General features: G+C 39.0%; 1 protein-coding gene across 7 annotated transcripts in view; it reads right to left on the reverse strand.

The window, feature by feature from the left end:
• Nucleotides 1–22,480, reverse strand: part of MYO1B (myosin IB) — a 98,337-nt gene that overhangs the window by 3,345 nt on the left and 72,512 nt on the right. For 3 of the 7 annotated variants that reach the window (XM_035330860.1, XM_035330857.1, XM_035330856.1), the window contains 15 exons: nucleotides 22,276–22,476; nucleotides 19,924–20,150; nucleotides 19,567–19,767; nucleotides 18,238–18,331; nucleotides 17,603–17,752; nucleotides 15,674–15,742; nucleotides 14,543–14,629; nucleotides 14,170–14,256; nucleotides 12,024–12,110; nucleotides 8,980–9,054; nucleotides 8,429–8,563; nucleotides 7,464–7,570; nucleotides 4,349–4,481; nucleotides 2,520–2,672; nucleotides 1,531–1,658 (listed from right to left, as the gene is read on the reverse strand). In XM_035330860.1, coding sequence (XP_035186751.1) covers nucleotides 1,531–1,658; nucleotides 2,520–2,672; nucleotides 4,349–4,481; nucleotides 7,464–7,570; nucleotides 8,429–8,563; nucleotides 8,980–9,054; nucleotides 12,024–12,110; nucleotides 14,170–14,256; nucleotides 14,543–14,629; nucleotides 15,674–15,742; nucleotides 17,603–17,752; nucleotides 18,238–18,331; nucleotides 19,567–19,767; nucleotides 19,924–20,150; nucleotides 22,276–22,476 — 1,934 coding nt within the window. The remainder of the gene's footprint in view (nucleotides 1–1,530; nucleotides 1,659–2,519; nucleotides 2,673–4,348; nucleotides 4,482–7,463; nucleotides 7,571–8,428; nucleotides 8,564–8,979; nucleotides 9,055–12,023; nucleotides 12,111–14,169; nucleotides 14,257–14,542; nucleotides 14,630–15,673; nucleotides 15,743–17,602; nucleotides 17,753–18,237; nucleotides 18,332–19,566; nucleotides 19,768–19,923; nucleotides 20,151–22,275; nucleotides 22,477–22,480) is intronic. The other 4 variants (XM_035330859.1, XM_035330858.1, XM_035330862.1 and 1 more) reach the window with 2 other exon arrangements.

Genomic DNA, 22,480 nt, shown 5'->3' on the forward strand with positions numbered 1-22,480 from the left:
GGCAACATAGGCAGGCAAAATGCATCTTTGGAGTAGAGCTGGCCCTGCTCCTGGGCCATTGCTGCAGTATAACATATACCTATAGTATTTCTCTGACTAGACATAGTCCTGGATCAAAAGCAATTTTGCTTCTAGAACTTCTCTTCCCAAAACGTAGCGTACAGTAGGCAAAATGAGGCCAAATTTTCTCCTCAATTCCTGGTCATGCCTGTATCTAAACTCTGGCACGGAGACGAGAGTAAAGCTTCACCATGAACAGAGATGGGGCTGCTCAAAAAGAAGCAAACAGAACTTAAAATTATTTAGTCTGGATAGACTCAAGAGCAATACACGCTTGAATGGTTTTAGTCTCCAAAGCAAGAAACAGAACCACATCCCAAAATGCGAGGCTCCCAGAAAGCAGGCTGTTGGCCAGACGTAAGGCAGGCTGGCAGGCCAGACAGGTACAATGCATGCCTGAATTTTGTTTCAGTACTTTATTCCTCTGTAGCAATTACTAAGCTAGAAACTTACTGGGGACAGCCACAACTCTTCTAGAGGCTAAAAAACACACTTCAGCGAAAACGAACTAAATCACATCTGGCGATGGACGGAACAAAGGAAAATGGCAGATCTGAATGGCAGACCCTCAAATCTGAACAGATACAAACTGTAATCGCCATCAGGACTCTAGAATACAATCAGTGCTGTGCAGCCAGATAAAAGGATCAATTTTTGCCTGCAAAAACTTTACTTCACTAACATTAAAGGCTTCCAAATGTTGTTCTTTATTCAAAATGAATAAATCCACCAAATCAATGCTACTGAAAACCAGGGAGTACTTTGCAGGACAAACTGAACGCATAAAAACAGTGGACCAAGTGATGGAGCCCTATTCAACAGACCTAACGAATTCACACAAAAATATTTTATTCCATGATTGCAAACACTGCAAATTCAGTCCGTACTTAAGGCTGAAATATGAAACTGAACCAAACTGTGATACAAACAGACAAAACCCAGAGTAACAAAACACCAACAACTAGTGGCTGAAGCACCATAAGCAGGAATTTTAAGAATATATTTTTTTCCATCACAAAAAAAAAGGTAGAGCTTTATAGACATGCATTTAGTGAGGTGCTTTTCACTCTGCTTTTGTTGTTTTCACTGGAACTTGACACCTGGTGTCCACTCTGCCTAACTGAGAAACATCCCAGAGGATCATGTGAAGCTTTCAGTTCACACATGAAAGGATTTCTTCAGATGTATTGTCTCTTAACTGCATCTCAAGCAGTATTTCTGCTTCACAGCTCTATTTGAAACTACGTTAAGAAAAGGACATTTTCTCTGATGATTTTTGAGGGAATAAAAGCCAAAAGGAATACTAGAAATGAGTACTCATTGAATATTGGATTGTTATTTACAAGTACTCTGTCAAGAGAAAAGAAGCATTAGTTACACGGTAGTGTTTTGTTTCTCTAACATTAGATACTCGACTTTTTAGCACGTTGCATTGAAGGAAATGTGCTTTTAAGCAAACAAGAAACATACTCATCGGAAATCTCAATGTTGAGCTTCTGCTTGGTTTTGCTGAGAGTAGTGCGGTAAAGTTTAGTGGCCATTTCAATAAGGTGATCGCTGCTCAACAGAAAATCCCCTTTAACAGCTGCTCCTGAACCCTGCAACAGGAAGGAAAGTAGTTAAGTTATTAGTCTTCTGTCCTGTAGATTAAAGAGCGATGCAGTGCAGTGATCAGGCTCAAAATACAATTGAGTCTGAAATAAACTATAAAACTGTTGAGAATTAATATCCCCCCTTTCTGAGCCAAAAGGAAGGTCACCACCTGTCCTACATGGTGGTGTTTCTGCCTCCCTCTTTTGGCCATGCCACAATGAGCCTGTATTTCCTTTTCAGAAGGGAACAGAGACCAATTAACACCACCTTTGGACAACGGTGGTCAGTATGAAAAGACACTATATATAGCATTCTTCAAATCCAGTTAAGCCAGAACACAAATTCCAGCATAATGATTTTAAGAGCAATGCTGACAGTGCAGCAAAGCAAATATAGCACCAAACTAAGTTCTTTGGAGCTGAGTAACCAAACGAACTGTGCCATAACATGGATTTATTGGAATCACAAAAAGGGGAGAGAAATATTCTACCGGAGTGTCAGAAGGAATTATACAGGGAGCTAGGAAGGAAAACACTGTCACAAGGTATAAGAAGCAGATTAAAGGCTCATTTTACTAATGGAAGACGCTAATCCTGAAGAGGCAACAGTGAAAAATGAACTCTGATGTTCACAAGTAAATTAGCATTCAGGATGTTACAACTGTTTATCATTCCGAATGCAGGAACTGTTCGCATTTGGCTCCAACAGTTTTAAATCAAAGTTTTTTGCAGATGCGGTAAAGTTCAAAACCAATGCTCGAAACCTACAAGTTTACCACTTTGTCTGAATGCTACGAGACAATAAACCGTTTGGATGTTGGTGCATGCCAAACAGTCGCATCATTGTAATATGGAGTTGTAACCAACCTCCTTGAGGTGCACTGCAAAGAAGCCATCATTTTGGGAGCTCATGGACACTTTGGTAACATCTCCCAGCGGAACCTCTGACTTGATATTCCCAGACTTCTGATCCGCAAGGAGAACATTATTTTTGGTTAATAAGAAAATCCTGGATGTAGCCTGTGAGAATACAAAATTGCAAACTATTATTTACACAAAGAGAGAATTGGGCTTTACCGAGCACCTTCTAAGGCTACAAATAGTTTATAGTTAATGAGCTTGGCCCACATAAGTAAATACCAACATTTGATGTTCAGTAAAAGCTTCAGATCGGTTAAAATTAGGTCAAATTTATTTGTGTCTAATTATAGATTGAGCTCTGTATGAGCTTAGCTCATCTTGGCACATATGCTTAGATATAAACAGTTTTTTTAATTACTAGCTTACAGTTATAAAAACCAGAAACTGAAAGTCAGAAACTATGCAAATCAGGGTAACCTCATTTCTCACGCTCTACCAATCCCCAAGAAAACCAGCACTCCTTTTCAGTGACAGCCATTTCAGGACGAAGCCTCACGTATTTACTGTTACTCAGCTAAACGGTGTCACAACAAATTACATAGGTATTTTTTCAATGTTATGTTATCCTCCCTTTATCTATCAGAATTATTCTTTAGGAGGATGTACATTTGTGTTTTCAAACTACAAATATTTCTAAAGCATGGATATGTGTTCTTAAATTAGTATTGCAAAACAGTAAGAAGCCTATATTTGAAATGAGAGCTTTATATTAACAACCGTTTGAACGTGTAAGAAACGAATCCTTATTAAATGATCATTAAGGTCCCTTTCAACCCAAAACATTCTATGACTCTATGAAAAATGTATTTAAAATTGAAATTCCAAATAGCACAACTTATGTTTGGTGTAAATCTCTTCTAAAATATAATGATAATGCATTATATAGCTTCTTCTCCCATAAAATTTTAAAGAAAAAAATCCTAGCCATTCTAAGTAAGATGTGGCTGTCTAAAGCACATAGAACCATAGCTCATTATTATTATTATTGCATTTTTTTCTTTTGTTTTTTAAACTTTGAGACACGTAGCCTGTGAGAGTATAAGACAGATATTGTCTTCATTTAATTAGTTCCTTCCGAATTGAAAAACTCATTTGGCATCAAGAACAGACAACCTGATTTCACTCCTACAAATGCATAAATGACATATACATCTAAGAAGTTGAGATCTACTAGTAGCAATATTTAGACAGATACGGTGACAACAATTACATTTACTAAAGGGAGGATAATGAGTTCAGTTTTAATAAGTATAATTTAAATGCAAACCAAGTTCTGTGTGGCAGAAAAGGAAAAAAAAAGTACCCCGCATATTTAACAGCTTTAGATAAATGATACAAGAAACTTGCCTCCTAATTCCAAAATGTTTCAGTATCAATCAGAAGGCAGGCACAGCTACCGAAGCATGCCACTCACAATTTAAAAACACAATTACATGTGATAATCAGGAACTTGAAAGACATAAGTTAAGGTTTCCAAATATTTGAACAAGAACAATATTTTCTACGTATTTATTTTCTTCAATTGGCAAACAAATGGGCTAAGTTTGGTACAAAGACTGCATTTACTTGTGAATCAATACAGCCTGTTACCAGTTGATGAGATGCTGCTTTTGCTTGGAAAAGTCTCTGAAAAATACAAACCCAAACACGATTTTAGAAATCTTTATGTAAATTTACCATGGGTGTTTAGAACCACAAATTTACATAAATCCCACATCTCCAGTCTTGCTGTTAAGAAGTCTACTCTTCTGGATAAAGCAATGCCATTTTGTTACCTTCCCGTTAGCTCTATTGATCTTATTCACAACTTCAGCAATAATGATCTTCTCATCCACAGCATCCTTAAGTTTTTTGTACTTGGGGTTCTTGCTGATCTCCAGGTAAGCCCCTTGAAACGGCTGCCCAACACTACCGAGCAAAAAGCACAGGAGAAACAGAGTTAAACAATGAATCTCACAAAAAAAACAGGCACTGCTCCAGGCTTTGTGGTGTCAGGAGGTGCACCAAATACCACTTTCAGCAACTCTACGCTGACGGAAGCTTCCTTAATCTTGGATACACCTCCTGCCAAGGAAAGTCATTTGCTGCTTCATTTTTAGCAAAAAAAATAGACACAATTTGTGTCTATTTTAAACAGCAACAAGGCGAAATGATATGCTCTTGTGTAACAGAATAATTAGAGCAATACACCACTGAACGCAAACAAGACTCTTATAGTGGCGTTTGTTTGTGCGATGTAATTTGTCCTTGCTCCTGCTGTAGAGCTGGAAACTGCAGCTCTGCCCCAAGACACCTGGGGTTGGTACCAGGTTGGTACACCTGGGGTGTTCAGTGCAGCGCTGTTAGCGTTAAATCTGGTGCCATGCGGGCATAACACATCTGTTGGAATCCACTTGGGAAGTCGGACCGAGTAGCGTGGATGTATCCCCCAGCACGCTATCCCCATGAAAGGAGAGAAGGGTACAAAATGGTATGCATTTTAGACACAGTCTCTTTTGCATATTAGCAGCACAGTACTGCTGAAGAAAGAGAAACTGGGCTCTGAAGGCAGTAATAGGATATTTCTTTTCCTGCTCTGGAAACGTTTTCCAATTAAATGGCTCAAATTGTTACGGATATCAGGCACATGTACATCCTTGTACAAGCCATCAATTTTGATGTAAAATCACCCGGTAACAGTCACCGTTTGTGAAAACAGAGGAAATCCACCTTCAGAAAAAAAAAAGCAGCTCTGTTTCTGGGCAGTATTTCAGGCAGACAAGAACTTGCCTTGAAGATTTGCTGCTGCTTGTTAAATGCATAGCAAGTCTTCGCCCAGACTCCCTGTACTTGCAACTCACCCCATCATTACCTTAGGGCTGTATAACAACAGCTCCCCTATCAGTCACTGCTTGTTTTCTTTAGAAGTCACTTTAACTAATCACTTTGATTAAGTTACACTCCAATTACAGAGTACTTTGCCAAGACGAGCCCAAAAGGAACCACTATGTTATGTACAAGACCACCACCTTTTTAATTGTGTCTCCAGCACACAGGAAGAGAAAAGGAAGGGCACTGGTATTTTAGCAATCATCAGAAGTCCCTCTCCGTTCTTAAATAATTATATTACATGCAGAAAATTAGCCACAGCCTTCAAATCATTAGCTAACTAACTAATCAGAAACTTTACACAATAATTTCCTGCACCCATTAAAAGAAAAAAAAAAAAAAACACACAGCAGGAGCTAACCAGCTCTGAATACAGTTTACAAGGGAAAGAGATGAAAATGTTTCTAAATCAGCGAAGGGTGGGGAGTGCATTCTAACTTTTCACTAAGTTGCAGCTCTTTTGCTTTTGTTTTTATTAATTAGCGTTATGAAACCGTAGTCACCAAAACCACAGGTTCCCTCTGGATTTTGTCCCTGATCAAATGACAGGCATTTACAAACTAAAAGTGGGACAAATTAACAGTTGCTTTCTACCACATTTACCACTTCAGAATGTTTTGGATAGAAATCGCTCTGCTACATGCTGCATAATACTGCATTGTTCAGCCTTGGTCTTTTCCATGTGTCCAAATTACCTAACCAGGGAGACAAAATTCCCTCCTGCCCTCAGAGCTCTGCACTGGTAAGACGTATACTGACTCAAATAAAACTGCTTGCTCCTGGAGAAGTTCAGGGGCAGCATCTTTCTCTTTTCCCAGCAGCATGAAAAGAGATCACAAAGCAAGTAAGGAGCAAATCACAAGCTGACATATACAACCATTAAGTGATCTGCTGAAGGGAAGGAACAGAAACATAGAGTGCATTACAGGAAAAAAGGAAATGTCTCAGTAAAAAATGAAACAAAACCAAACCAATAAAATGCACAAACACCCAATCAGTGCTTTTCCATGTGTGGAAATGGCCCCATCAACTGTTGCCAGATCCTGGTCCTGTCTTGTTTAACAACGCCTTGTTCCTGCTCAGCGTTCAAACTCTGTATATACAATAAATCTCTCCTGAGATGGACGAAGCTGTTGTTTTCAAGAAAAATACAATTTCTCAGTTCATATTCACTTAAAAAGCTCAATGAAACTTCTTTCAAAGACATCAGTTCTCTATTTTGCCAGTTTTATTGAGTACAAAAAAATGCATGCATTGCTTAGATAAAATCAGCTACTACTGCCCTTCTGTAAGCAACAGTAGCTCCACAGACAGCAATGACCAGAATTTGTCAGGTTTTAGGAACTCAATAATCTGAGAAATCAAAAAAAATTACTTGTAGAGATGTTTCACATTTTTGAAAGTCTCTAATTAAAAAAAAAAGAATTTTTGAAATGGAAATAAACAAGCACTTAAAAAAAAAATCTTCCTTTCAAAACAAATTGTATTTGCCAATGTATGTAACTTAAAATACCCAGACTTCATGTTAGAGCATTACACTAAATGTACTAATTTTGAAGATAAGAGCAATCCCTGGCATGCCTCATCTGGGAGTGTCATTGTCACTTACAGCCTTTCAGTTTGCTCTGAGTTTAGGGTTGCAGGAACCAGCATGATGGAAACTAGGGAAAAGGACAAGAGTTATTCCCTTCTACACGTTCTCCAAATTTTCACTACGCAAACAGGTCACAAGAGGTTAGAACAACAAAACATCATGGTTTGGGGACAGAAGTGCTCAGTCACACAGGATAAGAAGCCTGCAACAACATCTCATTTAGAGGCAAACTGAGGTCAGTAAAGCAAATGATGGACCCACAAGTGTTCAGCAGTGCCTACAGTAAAATATTCCCAGGTGTTAAGAATTGTTAAATTAGGAAATGCACTTTCCTGCCTAAGATAAAAAGCAAAATCTTGCATAGTTTCCCAATCTATGTAAGGATATTGAACTTATCTTACACTAAAAGCAGCGGAGTAGGTAATTACCTGGCTGGGTATAAAGCCTTCTTGTCCTTGAAAAGTTCACTTGCTTCCAGTTTTTCTTCATATATAAGCTTCTGTTGATCGGTGAACTGGTCTCTGTACTTCTTACACTACAAAATATGGTATGTTAAAACAAACCAGAACTTATCCTCCCAGTTCTGATTTGAAGCAGCAGCACCACAGCCTGATGTTTGTTTATTGCTCAAGATACACATTCTTTGTATGCTTCTGAGATGACTCAGCTCAACCCTACAATGCCACTCTAAAGTAGTAACAAGCCATGGAGGTGTTTTCCTCCTCACCCATTCTCTGTACTTCTGAATTACACCAAAAACAACGTCTAAAAGATCTCATTTAAGCGAAACTGTTCTGAATACAGTGCTAAAAAGGTTCAACGAAACATACAAGTTCCATGCTTGGGTAAGTTTACATAAGCAGCCATAAAGAACAAAACGTAGCTGAGAGGACGAATTTGCAGCTCAAAAATGAACACAGTTCTCGACAATTCACAGAAAACACAGCCCACAAGCTCAGTAAAATGTCTCATCAGCACTTACACTGATTCTCACCATTCCCTCCATATGAAGATCCAAACCAAATTACAGCCGACCACAGCTCCTAAGTAAAAAATTCCACCGAGTACTTCCAATGTTGGGCTGAAAGCTACTCCCAGCCCTGGCCCTGGACACAAGTACTATAAGCTACCAATTAACATGCAGCAGGCATGTGGCTTTAATATCAAGTTAAAAGCTGATGGCAGGAAGCAATCCTGTCTCTAGCCCCAAAAAGAAATAGACAGGATAGTTATACCCCTTGCAGGCCAAAGGCAATGATCTTCCAAAGAAATACAGTCATCCTGTCTGGAACGGGAAGAAATGCTTCCTAAAAATAGGCTCTTCAGGAAGGAAACAATCTATTGAAAATCATGTGATAACTTTCTGTATAGACTGGACCAGAACGTGCCCTACCCTCCACAAATGGAAAATCCTCTTTAGTTCCTTGTGAGTTGAATCCAAGAAAAGGTAAGGTCTCGCTGGCCAGTTTTTATCTATTGGCGATAAAGAAGGCATCTTATTCTTCATTTCCAAGAAGTATTTCTGCATCTGTGATAAAATTGAAGCAAGATGTTTTATTCATGTTCAAATACCAGAGGTACTGAAATAAGCACAGCAAAGCAGATGCGGTGTGATTAAACGCAGTTACCAAACTGCAGCTCTCAGCTTTATTAAACCTGACCGTAGATTTAAAAGAGCTGGGCATACTGAAAAACACACATTTAGATATCCTAAGTGTGTGACAAACGCTTAGTTAGTGCTACTCCCACACCTTCAAAACACTACTATCCTTTCTTTACAACATCAGAACATGAAGTTATCAATTTTCCGTTTGGAAAATGGACATCTCCTGACAAAGACTACCAAGGCCACAAAACAGCTGTTATCTTCACATGAAAACAAAACAAAACAAAAAAAAATAAGCACAGATAATGTAAATACACTTTGTATGGATATATACATACAAGTCTCTGAAGGGTGAATTCATAAATTTTTCTTCCAGCATTGGCTCTGAAGAATTTCCTGTACTCTCTACGGACCTGAAAAGTTAAACAAACCCCTCAAAGTGAATACGAAGAACGAATGTGTTTTCCCTGGTACTCTTATAAATCTTTATGGCAGAAAATACTAAGAAAGCATAAGAACATGCAAAGTGTTCCCATAAATATGAGCAGCAACTGGGTACACTTCAAATATATGAACCAGACCGTGGGCCAGGAGTTCAGAAAATTACCTCAGATGACCTTAGTACAGTCAACTGCACACTGACGGAGAACTTTACATCTTTTCCCTTGAAAAGGCAAGATATTCCGATACTATTGAATTCGTAGAATTCTGAAACTGTTTTCATGGGCTTGTGCAAAAAGCCGGACTGAAAAAAGTAAGGTACCATTGGTGGTACATAGCGCATAGTGTCTGAAGTGATACCGAACCCACGTTAACTATGTAGTTAACTGATGAGCTGTTTCTCTGTGATTTTTCTCCTTTAAAATTCTTAAAACGTAAAGTTTAATAAAATCAGGATTTTTTTTCAGAGGAGACATATATGAAAAAGTCTTCTTGCACAAACAAGTCTTCATTCCAAAAATAAAATATGATTTTGGTGTTAAGAGCAGAGAATTAACATGCAGGTTGCTTAATGTCAGCTAGCTGGATATTTGCTACTAAAATTTATTCCAAAATCAAAAAACTAATAACTGAGGAGCACTTTTACAGGTGATACTATGGTTTTATATATCCTCCTATATGTAATCTTTCAAAGTATTGCTTTTGCCCTTTTTACTTCTCTTAGCATTAATTAGCACAGCATCTAAATTCCTCTCTTAAGAAAACCCCAGACCCCATCTGAAAGAGAGCACAGCTGCTCTGGAGTTCCCTGGGAAGCCCAGGCTCGTGTCAAGTTAGCTGAAACATCCACCAACCTTCCTCAAACTTTGGCATGGCCTGGAACACACCTGCTACAAATTTGGAGCAAAAACCAGGGAAAACATCGTGGCTTCGCATAATTCACCCCAGAGCCAATTTAGTGGTTTTTAGCTAACTTGCTACGTGCTGCTCAGTTCACTGTAACCGAAAAATAAAGTGAAATCTATACAGGAAAAAAATATATCAGCTTGTAAGAAAATGAAAAGCTAATTTGCCTGATCCTAGCGTATCTTCTACCCCATACTGAGTGCGATACATTTTAAGATAAGACAGCATTTTGTTATTCAATGATTTTCTGCAAGGTTTACTGCTCTCTAATTGTTATATACCCCGTATTTTTTATCCAGTGACAGAAATCAGCACACCCAAAGCTACTCGAGCTGCAGCGATCCCAAATCTCAGCATGTTCTCACAGACTTTCCTTAATGGCAGCGCTTTACATTCTCCTTCCTGAGCTGCAAGGTGTGCAAATTAATTTGGAGCAAGGGGGTTAAAGCACACCCACAGAATCCATTTGTGCTGCAGGGAGGCTGTGGAGAAAGCACCGAGAAATGCAAGCACTTCCAGCAAAGCCTACCTCTGGACAGCACCACGAATGCTATTGAAATCTACTTATCATTATAACCCAAAAAAAGGGGCAAGAACTACTGGCTTAATCTCAACCACTTGTACTGACTTTAAATCTTCACCTCCGTATGTTTTGGGTGAAAATTCCTTGCCGTCAGACAGATGAGAATTGCTTGTGGTAACAGTGGTGAACTGCAGACTGGGATCCTGATCAGAAAAAGCTGCATGTTTCAGGTGAGGCAGAAATGCCACTTACACCACTTTAAAAATACTTTGGAAAACCACACCACAGACGGGCAGAAACATGTTCCAGCTGTAATGTGCCTTAAAGGTTTTGGAATCATTAGTTTTCATTTAAATGCTGCTGTTTGATATACAACAGCCTCTGAGTTCTCAGGAGGGACATATTCTTGTTTTAAAATCATAAAAACAGACCCACTTTGGCAGTAGTACCTAAAGCATGATTCTGATCTGCAGAATGACTTCTTAAAATGGCTCCTTTGTATTTCCAGCTCTGCTTTCCATGTATATATTGTAATGTAATTTTTATATGCATAGCATGCCTATATCATATATGATTATATAAGTTTTGTAAGTATTTACCCCCTTTCATCCTTGTGAGAATAAGTATCAGAATATGGGAGCTGGACTTGTCATTACGAAGTTGCTCCCCCTCACCCTTTTGCAGTCTCCAGCATCCCCGTTAGCCGAAGTGGCACCCCAGCCAGACAAAACTGATTTGGATTTCTGCAGTTCTTCTGGACCGTATCCATAAAACCACATCTAAAGAACTATGAGCACAACTGTCTCACTTAAATCACATGGGTACAGACCTAAAAACATCCCAAGTTGCCATTTTCATAGTCTATTCACAGAGCAGAACTACATTCTTCCAGATTACAGATGTGTTTTCTTTTGCCGACCAGTCCTTGAAAGCAAGGGACAGAAAATCAGAGCCCATCGAGTATCGTAGCTTTTCTGGGAACTGGCAGCTGCCACCATAAGATAAGTTATACCATGTGGATATCTGCATGCAGTGGCATGCCCTCCGAAGGCTTGATGGAAGTGCCAGCACCTTGCCATCAGCTGGGCACGCTGGGCTCTAACATGAGCAGCGGTGAGGCAGGCAGCTCCGCCCTGCCTCCCATTCAAAAAAGCAGAGGTCACAGTAAGAAAATACATACTTGTAATCTTTCCAGATAGGACCTCTGCCAACGTAGGTCAGGTTTTTAAGTCAGCAGCCATAATAGAGTCCCTTTAATCTGACATTTGTCCTGCACACGAAAACTGAAATTCCTGATATGACAAAAAAAGCCTAGCACCTAAATGTTGCATTAAATGAGGCACATTCAGCTTTCAAATTCTGCTGTAAATTCCATGACAAAAGCAAGCAACAGAATTTTGTGTAAAATCATCCTTGCTAGCGATTCCCCACACCTGCTCATTTATTAAGTGTTAGTAAGATGCCACGCTGTATTGAGTTCATGTAGACAGAAGGGAGTGTTTAAGAAAGTACCTTCAGTCCAAGCCAGTAAGCCCAAATGACTGCAACAGCATGCTTACGCCTAGCCTCTTCCTTCAAGCGTTTCAATTCCCTTCGAGCCTAAAAGGTTTAGATAGTGAACAAAAGAGACAGCCCGATGCAGACAGCACAATGACCAGGAAAAGGCTTCTCCCAAACAGAACAGCCAACTTAAAATTAAGGTACAGAGAGACAGAAGAACAGTGTTTAACCTTCAAAACCCGACGTGTCAGTGTGAATTGGTGTTAAGCCACACATAAGGTCAAAAAAGCCTCAATTTGCAATGTTTGTTTAACGTATGAGAATTTTGTCTACCTTCTTATTTGCTGCTAGCGTTTCCATCTCGTCAGGCGTGCACACCTTGCCATCTACAGGTAGTACCATGTGATCCACATGATGTGCATGAAAATCAAGACTCACTAAAATCTCGCTGTCTTGTCAGTCTTTCCACTGGCAAGCGCTGGTGCATAACAGAATCAACTCTCAAATTGTGTGTGCGAGGATAATTACTGGCCCTGCACTGAGGGCTTGCATGCTTGAGGTGGTTTTGATTTTTATGTACTTAAAAAAAAACAACAGTCTCTGGCCTGGTAAATTATCCCTTTCTCTATGGAAAGGAGAGGTAAGCCCCCCTCTGGCTTTTCTTTAAAAGCAAGTGATCTCTAAGGTAACTTAGAGAAAATTTTGTTTTAAATATTCCCTTGGGAAAGTATAAAATATGAAGGGGTTATCTTCCATTAGATACTGTATGTCTTCTAATCTTAATTTCATTTAGGTTATTACAATTATGTTTACATTTAAGGAGTAAGGAGTCTATTTTTCATGAAATTCCAGTGAGCTAATAGTAACTACTAAAACATGTTAAAAATTATCCAAATCTTCTAAATATTTGAATCATGAGCTCTAACACAATTAATACTATTGCATTAATTTCTGGTCTTGTCCTTTTTAATTCTAAAGAACATCTTAAACTCAGGAAAGTAAATATCTGTTCTGCACCACTGGCCAATTTTATTGGTGAAAGGTGTCCAATCCATGTGTTGCATTTAAACAAATGTAGAGGAAACAGCTTGCACAGCTACCTAAATAATCAAGCTAAATAAACAGGCTCTCTAGAGTGAGGGAAATTCTGTACGTGTTTGTTTGATTCCCAGGGCTGCCATTTCATTACATATCTAATAGCCTTAGATAAAAATAGCAGAGTTCAAACTCAGCGTTATACTCCTGATGTGCACATTTCTTCATCTTGTTTGCAAGGTGTTCGGACAAGACTCCCCGACCTAAATAATAACTGGAAGATGGTTTAAACTTAATGAACTCACAGAATATTCTTTTCAACTAAGGTAAGAATTTATAAATTGAAACCAGTAAAATTTTGACCTCCAGTGAACAGCATTTCAAATGTTCACAAAACCCACAAATGCAGGCCGGGGATTAGCAAGAATCTTTCAGTGGGACTTTGCTTCTGAAAACAAACAGCTGATGCTGAAATTCCTGGGATTTTTCTAGGGCTGTAAGTTTAGAATTGCAAACTAACATCATTTTCTCCTCAGGTCATAAAGCCACGCTTTCATTGTAGTTAGTAAATTTTCATACTGGTTTAAATCGCAACCAGAGAATCAATTAAACCAATTAAAACTACAATGTAGTACAATGAATAGCATTGGTTTGAACTTGTAAATGAAGACTGCTCAGGGAACAGAATATACAGCCTGATGAAAATCTCAATTAGATCTCTAGGACAGTGTCACTGAAAGCACTTGGGGGGAGGGAAACACCAACATACCACAACGTTCTCTCCCTGCCACAAACCATGCTTTGCATATTTACATGTAGTTAAATGCATTTCCTCGTTTGAGGATACTGGAGTCTAGTCATTTTTAATCTAGTCTAATGGCTTGTTAGTGCAAACCACTACTTGGCTGCCATGCAAGGGATTTCCTACGCTACAAAAAAACTGACATATGGAATGCTGGCGGATTTATTAAGTGTGGCATGAATGGAGATGGAGGCAATCAATGATCATGCTCTATTATTTTTAAGTCAACTGTATTAGTCATTAATTCTCGCTATTTACTACTGATTAATTGTTGATATTGTTGGGTAATGAAGGGAGGCATGTGACATGTGCATGAAGTACCTTATATCCAAGCCAGTAAGCCCAAATAACAGCAATAGAATGTTTATTTCTAGCCTCCTCCTTCAGTCGTCTCAGTTCCCTTCGTGCCTGTGATGTGTTTGAAAATGGGATATAGAAAAGCTTAGGGAAGAAAAGGTTACTGCAAGTTCCCAACGGTGGAAGAAAGAAAAAGAAACCAGTCACTACAAACAGCAAATATTAAAGCGTGTCCCAGCTTCCCAGACTGCACCAGCTAAAACATGTTAGCAGCAAAGGGAAACAAAAAATCAGCAGTTTAAGCCACTGAAGATATTCCCAGCTAGTTTTACGCTCAAGGGCCTTCTTCATTCTATGCAGAGACAATCAAGTGCAGGATTTGTTACCACTTTCTTACCTGGGTACCATGCCAGTAAGCAGCAATTATTGTGGCAGCCTCATTACAACGCTTCTGATGCTTAAGCTCCCGAAGAAGTTTCCGAGCCTGTAAACAATTGAAAATAACACATTGGGCATAACCCAAGATCTCTGACTATCTGTATAATGGCAATGAGACTTTTCTTCTGCACAGTGCATGCCTTATCCCTTTAGTCTGCAATAAGCAATAAAACACAAGTAAATTGCAAGGTTTTAGGTCACACTTAAGGCTGCTGTCAGATCAGGATTTTATCCACAGCCCTGGTACCACAAAAAAATATGTTCTCCCTTGAGAGAACATAAAAAAAATAATAACTTGAGATGATGCTTTTACCCAGTTTTCTTTGCATAACACCCACGGGAAAAAACAGCACATCAACATTTAGACTGCCAGAATATTTTTAACTCATTAAAAAAAAAAGACAACAAAGTTAAAACTCAAGACAAATAATAAAACTGAATCATGCTAGTTTATTGCTGACAGAGTCTGCTGGGCAGAAGAGGGTTGTTGACACCCAGTTAGTAACTGCAGTCCTTTCCCTGACCGATAGGAAGGGAACTGACTCCAGAGTTAAACTGAGTTCTCTCTTCCCTAAATAAAGGAGAAAGTCACAGCTAGTGGGGTGGAGAAAGGTTACCAAGAAAACAGGGGAGCCCAGGGGCATTCTTTTTTTCTGAGGCTGCAAAACAGTGCTTGCTTTAAGCACTGTGGCTGTCTCATGTGGTTGTTACCCTCGCTATTACAGCATCACTCCTTAAGTCTCTACTATGGCCACAGGATTCTCCGTTCATGAAGAATAAACCTCTCAGAGAAGAAGCAAAGTTGTTGCAAATTGAGGCAGAGGACAAGCAAGCAATGTCAAGGCACTTGCTCACAGTGGGTATAGCACACTTTCACCCCTCTACTTAGCACGCAGAAGAGAACTAAAGACTTACCCCAAGTAACATACTGCCCAGGTGATCTAAACTTTTTGTTTTAGGCCTGCTTTCACTGACCCAAACTCATGCCAGGAAGACATAGAAGGCAGGAGGCTCAATGCACTTGAAATGTGTTTTCTTACCTACTCCTTAGCTCATCATGCAGGCAGAGCTGTAGCAAGAGGGAACTCACCTTCCACCCTCTGATGTAAGATTGTACTACAATAGCTGAACTCTTTATCTTCTGATACTTCTTTTGTTGCTGTATTGGAAATAAATATACGATGCTTACAATATTGCGACTGCAAAATATTGTGAAACAAAACACTCTTTACTAACACCTGAAAATAGCATGACGGGTAGAAGCCATAAATGTACAACACCAAGTTCTTGAACAAGCAGATCAGAGCACAGATTGCATGTTCAACTCAAGAGGAAACAAAGCCCATCCAACAATGTTACAGGGACAATGCTGCTCGCTGTTTACAGAAACAGTTCATGGTCAGCAGCACAAGCGTTACACGGATTAAATGCTAACAGTAACAGCTTTATTTGTGTTTCCCACCAACCGGGTAGCATGCAAACTGTCACAAATGCTCAAGTTTGCTGGCTATGCTTTTCACTGCCTTTTCACGAGATTTGTGCTGGTCCTATTACCTGCAGTCACGTTATAATACCAAATACTGACGATAACTTAGGAATAGAAAAAACAAAAACAAACACACCACGAATTTCTGAATAACATGTTGGAATATTATCCCAGTACACCGGTTTGAACAATAAATTTCCAGCACAGCCAAGTGCTTTATATCTAAAAAACTCAGTTCTCCTGCAGGCTAGTGGTTGGTATTATACTAAATGCATAACAGTTGGCAAACTTTGCGATAATGCTTCTGGGCTTCACACTCAGCCTGCTCAATTACCGTGAACATCTCTGTGAGTGAGCCAGAGGGACTCAAGACCCAGTAACGGTCTACAGTTAAGAAATCAACAGTGATGTGAACTTGGTCATGTATTTGTTTTCATTTTGTTGTATTAAAAGATGTGTCACCAGAGTTGTGGCAACTCCGTTTTCAATTCATCAAGATCATGAGATCATGAAGTAGACGTAGAGGCACTATGCAATCCAGCTCTGATGCTGCTGTGCATTCAGTCACAGAACTTCCGAGAGAGGAGTTTTTACAGTGTAAAAGCATTTCTTCTCAGATATAAATAACCACGCTTTATCCTAATCACCCATACTTTGCTCTCATTATCCAAGATAACTGAACCAAATGCTAAAGGCTTTCATGATGATAAATGGAAGCGCTCATCAACTGAAAATGAGTGATTGTCAGCTCTGCAACTTCCAATTTAAGAAGATGCTTTCTCTCCATTTCACACGATATTTTATCAGGCTTTCTGATATGAACACAAAGTTGTCTCAGGAAATGCACCTGAGACACTTGAGAACTTAAAACCTGACAGCAGTAAACCTTGTGCGTCATGTAAGCCCATGTTATTCAGTAACTGAAGAAAAGACAGATAAGTCACGTAACAGTACTGCTCAGCTCACAATGGCACAGAAGACCCAACCTACAAAGAGATCTGAAACTCTTTTGGGAACTGCATCATTAAAAACTACTGAACTATGATTCTTAAGAGCTATAATTAAAATGAATCCTTGGGATCCTCCCAAGCAGCATTCTTGAGCTTCAAATGCAAAGGTTCTAAATAAGGCAAAAATACAAAAAGCTTTAGGAATGACTGAATTTCACAGAACTGCACACGTAACATTACCAAACATTTTTACACATTAACCATATGTTTTCAGAGCACTGTAAGTACACAGCATTTGGTTCAGCTTAATGAAAAAGGGTCTCCCCCACAGGGCCACAAAATCCTGCTCTCCCAGAGCTAAAGGACTCTAGGGAGCTTTTTAATTATTTAAGCAAAAGCACAAAGTAAACACTTAGCAATTTTCTTCTATGGACGTTTTTTAGTATTTAAATACTAATATAAAATTGAATTCTTTCAACCCTTCTCTATATACATCGAGGAAGAATGTGAAAACCCATATTAAGTAATAAAATTATATGCTCCTCTTCTCCCCACCACTAAGCTAGAAAGGCCAATATCTTACCGCGTATCTCCTGTACCAGGCAGCAATCACAATCTGGCTTTTTTTCATTAACAAAAAGCGTGTGCGACACTTCCAACCTCTGTAAATTTTCTCGATGAGAGTAGCCAGGTCCTCCAATCGCTGCTTTCTCAAATCTTCTAGTTTGAAGAGCTGTGTGCATTTTTTTTTCAGGTTTTTGTTTGATGTTGGAAGAAAAACAGCAAGGGAGAAAAGACCAAAAAAAAAAAAAACAAAGTCCGGTTATTATAACAGAAATCTCTCCTTCACTCAAGTCCGCCCCCCTTCAGACACTTTTTGGGTTATTTAACTCGAGAGCAATGGACAGATAAATCAACAAGGTTTATGGAAGATACACTGCCGCAAGGCAGTGCATGGAAGTTACATTAAACTCAGGCTCACAGCTATTGTAGCATTGATGAAGACTGAGGAAGAATCAATACAATGTCCAATGCTCATTCATACCAATTTTAATGGGTCTAACATTAAACAGCATTTTTTAATGCTGTATTCCCCACCAATATCTCAAAGCCTGGTATCTAGAGAAAGCTGCAATAGCTAGAAAATTATGCAGTTCATAGCAGGCTATCCTCATGAAAGATAGCTTGATTTTGCAGGGAAAGACGTTTTTCACTCACCGTTCTTGGGTTGCGGATGAATATCTTTGATCTACCAAATGAAAACTCTTCTTCAGGGATTTCCAATTCATTAAACAATACCTCTACACCAGCCCTAATAACAAGTAAATGAGCTTAGCATACATGACCTCCAGCTCTAAAACTTCTTAGTTTACATATTCACAGATTAATGTATATGAAAGCGCATTTTAAATTCTTAAATAATGCTTCACATAAGCAGATTGAAAACCTAACTCATTTACTCACTGTTTATTTAGCTGAAGGCAAGAATAATCACTGTAAAGATTCAGAATAATTTGATGAAAAAAAAGCAATTTTCATTTAACAGCATCAGCAATGGCCTATTTTTTCCTCTTCTATGATTTTACTTGGGAAAAAAAAAAAAAGAAAAAGAAAAAAGGGCTCTCGCACTATCATAAAAACGTAAAACAAACACTGACAAGCTAATGTTCCACACTACCAACAGCTTTTTATAAATGCCAACAAAAAGAAGGGACAAATCTTTGTAAGAACTTTAACACAGTATAATACTGTAACTAAAACTGTATTATTATCAATACTGTGCTCCTACCACTATCCTGATAACTTAAAAATTTGAACTGTAGCTAAAGATAGTCATCTGCTATGAAAGAAATCCTAAATCTAATTTAAATCATGTTATTGATGATGAAGAGAAGTACATTTGCCTACCGAGGAAGTTATCTGTAAAGGCATATGTGAATATTATGCAATTTAAAATTATATAGTCCATCCAATTGATTTGCAAGAGGTATTATCTCATTGTTTAGCAATCATTATGTTAATTATTCTTGAAAGGACAGGGGAAAATTGTATGACTGTCTTCATAGAAATGGGTGTTCCAATACTTTGAAATTTGGTTGTTAAAGGTAAGTGTCCTTCTGAGCATTCCAGTCATTTTCATTCCATTCCCATCTCTCTCTGAGATCCAAATCAGTAAAAGCTGTCATACACTTGAAAAAACAAGGTGATGTCCTTGCTCACATGCAAAAATCGTTTCCATTAGTAGATTAGTTCATCACTAAAACCATCTCCTTTGCCAAGGAACTGTAATTTTTAGACCAGTGAAAAGAGTAGGTTTTGTAGAACCAACCCTTTTCCCAATGAAAAAACTCATCTGAAGTCCAGAACAATGGCAAGGGAATGAAATGCAAGTAAAACACTTGAGCTACATTGGCCTACTTGTCAAAATATATCTAAATTATCTTATTAATATTTTCATTAAATATGAAAAAAAATAAATCAGAATGTATGGAAGATAATCATGTTATTCATTGAAATGGGAGAGATGAGAAATTGAGGTTTTCCTACCTGGCTGGCCCTCTCCAGTGGGGCCAAGTCTGCTTACACAGCATTTTGTACCTTTCCAGGCACGGCTCATACGCCTGCCTGAATGCGTAACCTGCCCTCCTGACCCGGACGTTCTCCAGAAGACCGAGGTAGCGGATCTGGTGGCACACCAGGGCATCGTTGAAAATGTGGGCAGCCTTCTTGTCATTGGGTTTGATGCACCTGCAAAGGGAAACAAACAAGGACGCTTGGTTGCAGCACTGCAAGCCAACAGCTATTATTGTAAATTTAAACCTTGCACTTAATTGACTTATCCTCAGATATCAAGACATTATTTAACTTAGCCTAATATAAATTCAAAATATAAAAGTAATTTACCTAATGTAGTTTGGATTTTTTGTCTGAAGATTCTTCATCAAGGTAGCTACCGAAGCCTTGAACTGTGACCCTGCCGTCGGTGGCCTCTTTAGATTGATCTTGGCGGGGTTACCTTCGGGGAACAACGCTTTGATAAGAGAGTGACTGGCCTTCCACATGGCCTGGGAGAGGTCACGGTACAGAAGGTCGTTATTTTTGTCAACAAATCCTTCCACCTGGTACATAACCTGAACAATACAGAAAAGTCTCGTCAGAGCATGTTTGGGACTACGTAACATAGGTTAGTTCTCAGTTGCACCAAGACATTGATTTCCTCTTCTTTCTCAGCATTCAAAACAAGTGAAAGATGGTCTGGCTTTCATTATAAATTTGACATCTGGAAAGGTTTTTTTGTTTGTTTTTGTTTGTTTGCCTTGTTTTGTTTTTTAAAAACATAAAATTCTGCTATTTTCCTGTGAACACCCTTCCTGAGAAAGATGTGTTTTCTCACACTACTAAAAATTCCTTGTGCTGATCAATTCTAGCATCTAAAATGGAAAAGAAAAAGGTCTTCCATAATAACTGATACACCACTGCTTGCAAATATCCCCCCAAAAAATTTTTTTTGGTTGATAAAACATTGCCTACCTCTGGTTTAAGTCACAACAGTAAAAATGTCCTTCTTCTTCATAGTGCTAACGTTTACTTTATTTGCCTAACTAAACAAGGTATGAAACATCACCTGTGAAACTGCTGAGAGCTCAGTAGCAAGTGGTTATCCATGCAGTGCTTAGGGGACTGTTACTTAGAAGGACAGTTATCCAGAAAACAGTCCAAAGACAACAACCATAAGCGCAGCTGGAGACCCAGGAGGCATCCAGAGGAACGTCATGTAGATCTCAGAGCACTACTGCCTTTTTAAATTCAGTTTGATTAATTATGACAAGTTACCTGGCTGATAATACAGATTCTTCAGTTCCATGATTTCACAGCTAGTTCTGTGTAGATGCGAAAGATGCGTACTCTGTATGCAGAATACCAAACTAATACTGACGTGCCCACATTTTACGCGGCAGTAAGTGACTATGAACTTTGGTGACATTTTTCTTTAGAGTACACCTTTCTAGTTTCTGACAGGTGTGACAAATACCACTAGTGACAATACTGTTAGTTGAACTTGCTTAGATTTCACAACACAAGAGCTAAACTTTTGTTGTCCAGTGACCAGCTCAAAATGTTCTCAGCTAAGGACGGAAAAACAATCCCGAAATAGTTGGAATTTACTGACTGCTCTGTTGTGCAAGTGAATGTCAGTAACAACTGAAGACCCTCACTGGCTGCAAAGCCACAGTCTGCATGTTTTCGCAAAGCATGAGGGTATTTAAAATTTACCTTGAATTATGACAACCAAACAATATCTAAGCATTAATCCTTGACAGGCAATTACAAAATCTCCTTAGCAAATACATAACGTAAAGTCAGTGAACGGCTGCCTCTGAGGCTGAAAGTATTGTATTTCCAGCACTACTTCGAGAGGACAGGTTATCAAGCTACACAAAAATTTAAGATTGAGAAAACATTAAAATCTAGTAAAGAATTAAACAGAACTAGGCAAATTAAGTGCTTTCCAAATACTCTTTACTCTGTGAAATTAATAGTTCTGTAGACAGAAACAAGTGGTGTAGTTTCAACCACAACTTTCCTTCAAAAACATAAAAAATGTCTCCTTTTTACAATGGTTTTGCTTTTAAGTTATGCTGAACTATACATCAAAACCTATCAGTGTTGTATTTATTCATACTGCTCATGTTGTAAAAAGCAAAATACATTTGCAAGCCCTCTGTGTAATTTTCTCTTCCATGTTTCAATACACAGACTTTCAAAACAAGCTCAGTTCCTTCAAACATACAAAAATTTCACTTTCTTATCACCCTGTTTCTCATCACCGTTATCAAGGACTTCACCTAGTTCATTGACAAAGAACATGCTTCCCAAAGTATCTTGCCTTCAGATGCGTGTGAGGTTTTGTCGTTCTAAACAGTATTTTTGTTTTCAGAGACCTAGCAGAACAAACTGTCTACCACTGAAGCACCTGGGACACCAAGCCCCTGTGCTGAAGGAAGCCCTGCCTTTGGTTTTGGCTACAGCAGCATGATCTCTGAAAATCTTCCAGCCAAAAAGCAGTATCTTAGGTTCAAGAGTGAAAAGATTCAGGCAGGTTTGGATTTTCACATCGACTACTTACTCAGGCAGTTCTCCTCCATTACTGTCACATCATTTGCTGGGTGAAGAGCCTCCCCGCTGTCCCAAACCCACACTCCACACAGGAACACCACTCTCCAAACACCACACACTCCCAGCATCAGTAGGTACCTTGCCAGCGTAATGCTGAATCCTGAAGCAGCTGTGGGGCAAGGAGGTGTCATTGAGGAACCGGGAGCACTTGCTCATCCTGCTCTCGAAATGCTGGTGAGTGGCACAGACTTGGTTCAGCTTTTCTAAGAAGGTCTCATCAGTAACAGTTCCCGGTCTCAGGCACTCCTCGTCTAGCATGGCCAGGATTCCAGTTTGGTTCTGC

This window comes from Oxyura jamaicensis, chromosome 7 (genome assembly GCF_011077185.1).
Source record: "Oxyura jamaicensis isolate SHBP4307 breed ruddy duck chromosome 7, BPBGC_Ojam_1.0, whole genome shotgun sequence".
Lineage (NCBI taxonomy): Eukaryota > Metazoa > Chordata > Aves > Anseriformes > Anatidae > Oxyura > Oxyura jamaicensis.